Here is a 10276-nt window from a genome sequence, read left to right as displayed (position 1 = left end):
CTGCGCCACGCAGCACACGCGCAGAGGTTTTATAGTCTGAAGCCTTCCAAAAAACAAACTGTTGCGAGAAGGAAAGTATTGCACATATGCTGCGCTAAGAGATTTTTATAAAAAAACAAAGAGCACCTTAAATTTAAAATATTTTGGCAAAGTAAAAACGTTATAAAACAATCATTGATCAAACCCTAAAAATAGTGTAGACCTGTGGAATAGAATTTTGTAACTAAATATTAAATTAACGATTAACGATGAAGATCGATATGAAAAACCGAGTTGGTTAGGATAAATTGTTATCGCAAAGGTTTAAAAAATCCACGTGTTGTGTATCCGAGTTAGTCAGACCCTTACTTCGTCTGTAGCTGTATTTCGCCCTCTTCACACAAAACCTTTGTTTACATCGCACTCCTCCTCAACGGCGCCATTGACTCTATCACCATAGACCTCCTCACAAAATTCTCATCTTTTTTTTCCAATTTTGATTCTCAAAGTTCTTAGATTCTGTTTGATCCTTTCAAGACGATGCAATTTTGTTCGAATTGGAAGTAAAATTCAAACCCTAGGACGATGAAGCCATCTTCCGGAGCAATCAATGTAGCTGCCAGCGCACAGAAAATAAATGTCGATAATCGAATTTCTCTCCGTTACTACTACCGGATCGCCGAGAACATTCTTCGCCAGGTCTTTACTTCTCCTCCAAATTTATTTTTTTGATCAACCTACTAATTTTTTATTTATTTATGTCGTTTATATTAAAAGTTCAATAATCCTCTTAATTTTGATAATTGAAGTTTTAAATAAGTTCTATTCCCTTAAAGTTGGAACGATGCCTGTTAGATGTTAATTATTATAACTTATGAGCACTTCACTCACTCAATCCTCCTTCAGAACATTCACTAGTATATACTGAATAGAGTTGCATTGCATCTGTGAATGTATCTCTTGTTGTGTCTATTGTTTAGTATACAAATAGGTAGACATGATATACCTAAAGGGTACAGATGACTAGCTACAAAGCACTGCTTTTGTGGAAAGGGAAGAGTTAAGGAATTGGTATCAGTTTTGTTATTAACTTATTATATAAAGTGGTGAGTTAGCTTATAAAGTTAATATTAGTCAAGATCGAAGCTATTTGAAAAAGGGAAAACGGCACCCTCTGGATAGCCCACACAGATTCTGCCCTGGGGCCCATCACATAGGGGTAAATCACATAGCACTAACAATATTTTAGTGGCCTAGGTTGAAGCTATTTGAATTTCAGGGATGATGTAGCTGACTATACATGATAGGGTTACTATGTGTGGTACGTTGAGTTGGAATGCATATGTCATGTGACATAAGGGAACCTCATAACTTGGTTGAACATATGTCATGTTACATGGATGTTTGTTTAGCATAGCTAGTAGCTACAGCAAGTGTATGCGAGGCTCAAAAATAAACCAGAACTGTTGATGCAGATTGATATGTAAAACATTGACATTCCATAATATCATTGAGATTACATTATTTTTAGTTAAGGAAAAAATTAAGTTAGTAGGGAAAGAGACATTGAAACAAGGAAAAAGTGATGTCTATATTTGTATGAGAATTCGTTAACTAGTTTTTACTTATTAAGCATAATAGGCCCATTACATAACATGCCTAATTATGCTATTATAAGACTAGCTTTACATATGACACATTGAACTTTAATAAAATCACATGCACTAGAATTAAGAAAAGCACATTTATACCTATAGTTGTATGCAAAACGGACAAGTATCAAAAATAACAATTACATGTAGTTTTAGGTCAATTCTTGTTTGGTAGAAGGTGCATTAGTAACTGATCCATCACTAGGTATAACTAGTGATCCTACCTCAAGACCCCTACCATTTTCTCGTGTCCCAAATTTTTTTACCAAGTTTCCTGCTGTGTTGACATTGTTTAACTTAAAAGCAAACAATGGTTGAAATGATACTAGTTTCACAAGCCTAAAAAAGATTTTGCATGAAATGCTTGCGGAAGATAACAAGCTACTAGTTTCTTTATACCAAGTCAAAAAATTGTTGTTTTCAATATTTTTGCATCTTTGGCGAATGCAAATAATCAGTTAGGCTTGGTACAATTTGCAGATGCTATAATACCTTAGGAGCGAGGACATTATTGTTAACCTCCCTTTTGCCTTTAACTTTTAAGTTAAATAATTTCAACATAGCAGATAATTTCGTACACCCAGGACAATGGTTTTTCTGAGAGCTTCCACAATAGCAAAGCTTTTTCATGCCACCTCAACAAACTAAAAAGCTCAAATTACCATCACAGTAGCAACTAGCAAAGCTTAATCGTTAGAACTTGTAACTGCACTAGCTTTATGAAAAAGCTTCTATTGTGGAGCTTGAAATGAAAAAGCTCTCCAATAACTTATTTGACTTGTTGAGCTCCTATTGTGGATGCTTTGAATCAACAAACAATTGGTATTAGTCTCACATGTGTGCACTTCACTCCTCTTGACACATACATGAGCATATCACACTAAAATCATCAACATTGTCTTCTAACATTAACTACAAAGCACCTAAATCCACATTACCTGAAGATGGAGGGTTCTTATTTCTCTGGTTTACATCTAGATTAGTTACATACAATATATATCTTCCACCATCAATAAGTTGGGATTTCCATAAACTACCCCCTGCAACTGTATGAAGCCACCTGGGGAGGAAGTGTTGTCATCTGGCTTTGAAGAGAAGCATAGAAATAGAATTCAAAAATCTAATTATAGGATTGTTCTATATCATAGAACTTCAGAGCCAATAATATCTCAAGATGCCCAGATTTTTCATGAAAATAGTCTGCAAAGTAAACGAAATTTCCGACATAATTGCTTTTCATTTATTTCTTCTGAAATAATAAAATCGAATTTCCGTTGACATAAAGTATTTCCATTTTCTGTTTGACCTAAACACCAACGATAGGAGAAGCAAGGTTACATTGGAGGAAGACATGCCCGATATCCCTAAAATTTATGGTTTCAGATAATCAAGTCTTACATTGGTTTGTTGAGACATATGTGCTGTATTTTCTTCATAATCTAAAGCTGTTATTGCAATTCAATATTTGGTCAAAGAGTTGACCTTGGTTATCTTACAGTTGTGGCATGCATTCATTTATAATGGTATGGTCACCTTTTATCCGAGCTGTTCTAAACTTTTAAGTTATCTGTGCTGCTGCAGGCTGCCATCTTCCGAGAAGAGAAGAATATTATCGATCTATATATTATGCTCCTAAGGTTTTCAAGGTAAGAAAATATATTATTTATAATAATATGAATCTTATATAGGGGGATTCTTGTGGTCATTTTCAGTCCTTTTAACTAGAAATGAAAATATGCTTCTTTTTTTTTTTTTTTTTTTTTTTTTTTTTTTTTTGTAGTTTGGCTACAGAAACAATACCATTCCATAGAGATTATCGAGCATCTGTTCAGAGAGACAAGCTTTATCTGAAGAAGGTACAATCCTTTAGTTTTTGTTTCCTGACCAGTATTATCAGCAAGCTCATCAGTGTTTCTAATATTTGAATCTCAGAAAATATTGAGTGTCATAACTGAGCTGGAGGGGTTGAAGCCAGCTGTACGAGAAAAGCTTGAAGAGTTATCCAGAAAACATACATATCAATCAAATGGGTGGAGTAATCTTCCTCAAACGAAATTGTTGGAGTCATCAAAATCTTTACCTTCTGTTAGGCAGCAAACTTCACTGAATAGTTATGCCGTCAATAAGGTATAATATATGTACCATTATTTTTCTTCCATCTGCAGTCATTATGCTTGGATGCCATACCTCTGTTATATATCATAGTCCCTTAATTGCACTTATAAGTTATAGTCATAATACTTCTACTGGTTTGAGTTGATAATCTTCATAAAACAACTTTTCGGGTATGATGCTTGTATTCATGAGTAATCATAGATATGTATTTTTGACCAGGACAAATTGCATGTAAAAAGTATGTACTTTAATTTTAATCAATTTATATTTTAGGGAACTTACCTAAAAATCAATGTTTAAGGGCCTATGGTGTAAATTTATAATCAAGTAAGGAACCGGTTTTACCAAATAAGGAAGTCAAATTCCATTTTCACTTTCAACTGCAGGCCAAATGTATCTCAGTTGTTAAAAGGGGTATAATAGCTCAACGCCTGAAGACTAAAATCATTAGCAAAATGTTCATCTCTTCCTCTTTATAGAACTTTTCTGTTCGAATGACCAATTTTCTGTCATAACTTTTGACATCCAGATCTTGGGTGGAGATGCATAAAATCCACATTTGGTCTGATGTCCATCTTCTCTGTTTCCGTTATTGTATTATGGGAATGGGTGTTTTTATATTTATGGTATTTGTTGTAAGTTCTAATAGAATTTAAATAAAAAGTCCACGTGGATACCATGTCAGCACCACATGGACACTATTTGCCAACTATATGCCACATAGGATGCCTTCTCAGATGGGTTTACCTGTTCAAAAGCTTAAAGTGGAACAAAATATGAAGTTCAGTGTTCGGTTTGTATAAGACTACATGTACATGATGAGTGACCTAGCATGCAATATGGCAATAGTTTGTGGCTGTTATGTTATGTGACATGACCACTTTTTTAATATGACAATTGATTATTGGCATATTGGTGTAAACATGTGGAAATCTGATGATTATTTAGATTTTAGAATGTATATTTTCCAAAGGTTATATAGCAATTTGATAGAAACAAACTTTACTTTTCTATGATAAAGTACCAGGCACCACAGGTACAGGTTAATAATGTTAATGCTAATGGGGGGTATGGCTATCAAGATACTCGGATGCAGTTGTATTCACCTGCTAATACTCTGGAACAGCAAACTAGGCAATTGTAAGTGTTCTTTTCAATTTGTTATGTACTTCATAGTTCATATCCCTCTCCCTCTCTTTCTTTCTGTATAATATAAGAAGAAAATAAAGTATTGATGTGGAGAATCCGTGTGAAGTAGCATGTCTAAATGGGATAAAAATTAATGACTAAATTGAAACTTTAGGGATTTTTACTGTGTACAATTAGAAGATTTAGTTGGTTCCTAATTATGTGGAGGACAAATAAATCCGATATTTTATACCCTTTGGCATGTATAATGTATTTCACCCAAGGGATCCTTGTAGAAAGAGATCTTGTTACCTTTTGACATTATCAGGTCCTTGGTTCGAACTTAGAATTGATGGGTCTTGTTTTTTTTGGATGCTATGCTATCCTTACACAAACTAATGATTTTGGTTTTCTTGCTGCTTTAGTTCTCTAAATATTCCTCGTGCAAGGGAAGAAACTCTCTCCAGACATTCTATTTTGGGCCCGAATGGACTTCGTGGGCAACACCCAGCTCCTACCTTCAATGTTGCGGTAACTTCATTTTCTTTTTGGATTCGTCTAAATGCATAGCATTAGCATCTTACTTTCATTTCTTTCTATTAAAGCATTGTACTTTGATTTTTTTTCTTCCTATTATTGCATTGTATTTTGAAAAATCTACTCAATAATAGCAGTTAATATCATGTCTTTGCATGACATTACTATAATTGGGTGCTACGATGTTATAATAGGAAAAGGAAAGTAGGATGCTATAATAAACAAATAAATTTAATAGTACGTTGTTGTTTGTTCATGTAACCTTTTTTGATTCAGTAACATGGAGTGCTTATACTCTTATATGTATCTCAGGTTCGTTATCCAAGCAATATAGATTTGTCACCAGTGGAAATCCCAAGGTTGGTTTCCTTTTAACTCCATTCCACTATTGCTATTGTAATCTTGGCCCAATATTATAGGGCTGAACACGAGAAATGGCAACATAATTTCATTTATTTGTGTATTACTTTCATTTCTTTCTATTACAACATTGTACATACTATTTTATTGGTTACTAAGGCTTTTTATTTCAAAAAGATAGGAAGAGATGTAAGTAGGATGCTATATAGTTAACAAATCAAGGAAAACACATTGTTGTTTCTTGTATTTGCTCTAATGATCTATAACTAGAACTAATATGATTTTCGTTTTCCTTGATGTACTAATAATTTTTATTTTTTGTTATTTTGATGTTGCAAGGGAGAAGAAGCTTCATTTGTTGGAGAATGGTGCTTCAGTTGAAAAAATTAGCAGCAACTTAGAACATGAAAAACCAAGTGTAGAAGAATCAACTATTTTACCAACAAAAACCAGCAATCAGGCTCATGTTAATGAACTGGATTCCTTGATTTGTTTTGATGAAAAACCAGAAACCCCCCCTATTCAGATGGAGATTATAAGACAGCCCTCCCCACCTCCTGTTTTAGCTGAAGTCCAAGATTTGATTCCTACAGCATCACCTCCAGTCACTGATGCAGGGCCTGCTTCCTTAAAATTAAATTCCACTGATGGTGTCGTTGTTTCTGAATCCCCCCTCGAGTTACACATCGTGAGATATTCCATCTTTCTACTTTTCATTTCCATTAAGGGTTAGATTATGAATGCGTATCTATGCAACATTTTATTGTTTTCCTAGTTTACTCAACAAAGTGTTATTTACGACAAATTATGTAGCCATGTTTCATTTTAGGACCAAAATGTGCAACATTGCAACTGCAAACAGTTACAATGGTGGACTTTTTTTTTTTCTTTACTAATTTATGCAACCACATTTCACATGATTTTCAATTTATGCAGTCATGTTTCAACATTGAAATGTCATTGCGTAATTTTGTATAAAAACCACTTTGTTGCTTAAAATAGGAAAAAGGTGAAGTGTTTTTGCATAAATGTGGATTTAATCATTTTCAAATATTATTAATTTGAGATTTTTCTGCGAGTACATAATTGCTTAACAGGTTAGTTACCTAATGACATGGCACCGGTTAAATGTTTATTTATGCGACAATGGTTCACTTTTTCACCAATTCATGCAACAAACAATGTTCCATTTTTAAACAATTTATGCAACATTCCTTCACATTATTCCCAGTTATGCAACCTTGTTTCAACACGTAAGAAATTGCATCTTTTGGTCCTTAATATTTCGTATTAAAAACCATTTTGTTGCATAAATGTTAAAGGCACCCTTTTCACATAATAGGGTGAAATGCCCATTTTTGCAATAATATTTCACCTTCTTCCCAGTTTCTGCAACAAAGTGGTTTTTGTAGACAACGAAATATGCAGCAATGTATTGTATGCAACAAATTTTTACCAATATATGCATAGCCATGTTTTAACTGGTAAAATATTACATGTTTTGGAAAAACTATGTTTTGCATCAAATGGGAGAAAGGAGAAACAGTGAAGGGGAATTCATAATTTTAGATTTGCAAATTTATAATTGCTTTTTGTTGAAGGCAAAAACACTAACTATATATCATCTTTGGCAGTCCACAAAACTGATGGACAATTTCATGAAGATGGCAAAGTCAAATACAGACAAAAACTTAGAGACATGTGGTATTCTTGCTGGTTCACTAGTACGTGACACACTAATTTTCATTCTTTCTATTTCTCCTTTCCTTTCGATATACATCTAATTTCTAATTTCTAATTTTTTATTTATTTCTTGCTTGTTAGAAAAACCGAAAATTCTATGTTACAGCACTCATCATTCCAAAGCAAGAAGCCACAACAGACTCGGTAAACTTTCATCACCTTGTTTCTACAGATTCCTGAAATACCCTTTCTAAACTCTATACTTGTATGCTGTTGTTTCTGGATCAAGTTAATGTTACTAATATGTATACTTAACTATAAATGTATTTAAATTCTCATAACTACATTCCAAATCTTGTGACATGAGGTTTTTTGATACAGTGTCAGGCTACAAATGAGGAGGAAATATTTGAAGTGCAGGACAAAAGATCGTTATTCCCCCTTGGATGGATACACGTGAGTCATAACTATATATATATATATATATATATATATATATATATATATATATATATATATATCCATGTCCATCATGTATGATAATATAGACAATTTATATCCATGTTACATCATTAGTTTGTAATTATATTCATATCTTTCACATGAATGGTTGGATTGTAGTACATGAAGGTCTGTCTATGATGATGGGTAATACAATTTATTTGAATAGAGGGTTGGATGCAAGAAAGAGCAACTTTTGTATTGAGTCTTGCTTTCGTTTCTTCCTATTATAATAATTTCATTCTACCCAATTATAATAATTTCATTCAAGTACAAAGTAATTTTTACTGCTGTAGTTGGCAGACTTTCAATGTATAATAATTGTCCTAATAAGAAAAGAAAAAAACTGAAAGTATAATGAATGCTATGCTATACTTCCGTAGAGTTTTCCAAGTATAACATGTTAATAAAAAGAAAATTGAAAATACAATGCTGACTATAAAGAAATAAATGAAAGCGTGTTGCATTTATCCCCCGACTCAGCTCTTTTTACCCCTAACATAACGTGTTTCATGTTCTTGTCAAGAAAAAACATGTTCCATGTTATAATCATTTTCTTCAATTATTTGATCCCTTTTTCATTATTAAATATCATATAGAAATCCATTTTTATCGACTTCTTGCATCATATTATTGCAGACACATCCAACACAATCTTGTTTCATGTCATCAATTGATGTTCATACACACTATGCATATCAGGTAACATTCCCTCCAATCTTCCTTGTATTAATTTATATAGACTATAAAAAGAAGGGTGAAATGCAAGAAAATAGCAATATATTTTTTGATTTGTTTATCATATTATTTCTTCCTATTACAGATTATGTTGCCCGAGGCCATCGCAATCGTCATGGCACCAAGAGATAGTTCAAGGTATTCATAATAATAAAAATAATAAAAGTATCAATAATAATATTAATAATAATAATAATGCATTTATATTTTTTTTCATCTATAATAGCAGCGTACTTACATTTTGCTAACAATATGGATAGTGTACTTTATTTGTTACATATTGCTATTATTAGTAAAGAAATATATAAGTATGTTGCTATTATGGGTTATGTACAGCTTATTCTTTGTTAATTCCGGATTTACCCTTGTGTATACAGAAAGCACGGCATTTTCCGCTTGACGACACCTGGCGGTATGGGAGTGATTAGAAGTTGTCCGCATCGAGGTTTCCATGCACACGATGCACCTTCAGATGGCAGTCCGATTTATAAACAATGTACAGATGTTTATATCGACCCCAAGTTGAAGTTTGATGTTATTGATTTGCGCTGATGTTTGATGGATTTACACCAAAGGGTATAATAGTCCATTCAGATGCAAATACTTTGTATATTCTGCCAAAAACAAACAAAGGTTTCCATTTATATTCTGAAAATTGAAACTAGAGTGGTTGTTTTTCTTCTTTGGGTGAAAAACTTGATAATTTTTCTAAACAATTTGAAAAAGAAATGGACACTGAAGATACACGTAATTTGCCATTAAGACTTTATATATTGCAATTTTTTTGCAGGTTTGAAATATTGTAATAGTTTGGATTAATTATTGAAAAAAAAAAATTGATACCCAGGTATAGTAGGTTAACATTTTGTAAAAATGAAGTGTCTGAAAGTACAAAACTTTGCTATTTAAGGTTCTGATTATCACATCCTCTATTCAATAACATTATTTTATTTTATGTGGATGATAACTTAGTTTTGATTAAAACCAATATTTTCATCAAATACTAAGTTGATTTTAAATTTGGATTATGAAATAACAGAAAATTACTAGCAGACCCTTGATGTTAATTTTTAAGAGGTTTATGTGTAATAAGAACAAGTATAGGAATCTTATCTATAAATCATATAATAAATGTCATCTAGATGAAATAGTTTCATATTCTTATATCTTATTCATTAAAACCTTTATTAACCAGTCAACTTTCAACCAATTAGTAATAGCCATTCACCAGTTTTAAACCCATATATTACTATTGCTATTAAGCATTCAAGTTAAAATTAGGGGTTTTGAGTTGATTGACCGCTGAAGTTTTAGAAATGTCACCTTTTGGTCATGTACGTTCAAATCTTGATAATTAAACCCTTAAAGTCTCAAAAATCGTTTCTATATAGTCATCGTGGTAGGTTTAGTATATTGGTGATTTTTGTGTCATTAGGCATTTTGTGTAATTGGAACTAATATGCAGATAAAGGGTTTATAATTTGTACTCTATATTATATGTTTGGTGTGTGTGTGGAGTGCACACATATATAAGATCAAACTATAAGTCGGTACTACAAATTGGCAGGGTCAAGGGGGCCGCA

The 10276-nt window shown here is 32.6% G+C and overlaps 1 protein-coding gene across 1 annotated transcript; it reads left to right on the top strand.

The window, feature by feature from the left end:
- The first annotated feature begins 320 nt into the window (after positions 1-320).
- Positions 321-9455, top strand: AMSH1 (associated molecule with the SH3 domain of STAM 1). The gene is made up of 14 exons (XM_078968001.1): positions 321-678; positions 3213-3277; positions 3412-3487; positions 3564-3758; positions 4768-4886; positions 5300-5405; positions 5724-5770; positions 6111-6459; positions 7406-7495; positions 7596-7658; positions 7836-7910; positions 8595-8657; positions 8779-8831; positions 9071-9455. The coding sequence occupies exons 1-14, from the start codon at positions 565-567 to the stop codon at positions 9243-9245; spliced, it is 1590 nt and encodes a 529-aa protein (XP_078824127.1). The 5' UTR covers positions 321-564; the 3' UTR covers positions 9246-9455.
- Positions 9456-10276: the final 821 nt, after the last annotated feature.

Source organism: Lactuca saligna, chromosome 8 (genome assembly GCF_052625555.1).
Source record: "Lactuca saligna cultivar CGN05327 chromosome 8, ASM5262555v1, whole genome shotgun sequence".
Classification (NCBI taxonomy): domain Eukaryota; kingdom Viridiplantae; phylum Streptophyta; class Magnoliopsida; order Asterales; family Asteraceae; genus Lactuca; species Lactuca saligna.
This window is presented reverse-complemented; position numbering and strand designations above follow the sequence as displayed.

Coding starts and splice junctions, on each gene's coding strand:
- AMSH1 (XM_078968001.1), top strand. CDS start 565: ATGAAGCCATCTTCCGGAGCAATCAATGTAGCTGCCAGCGCACAGAAA. Junction 7,496..7,595: donor GTATTCTTGCTGGTTCACTA/GTACGTGACACA, acceptor CTTGCTTGTTAG/AAAAACCGAAAATTCTATGT. Junction 7,659..7,835: donor AAGAAGCCACAACAGACTCG/GTAAACTTTCAT, acceptor TTTTTGATACAG/TGTCAGGCTACAAATGAGGA.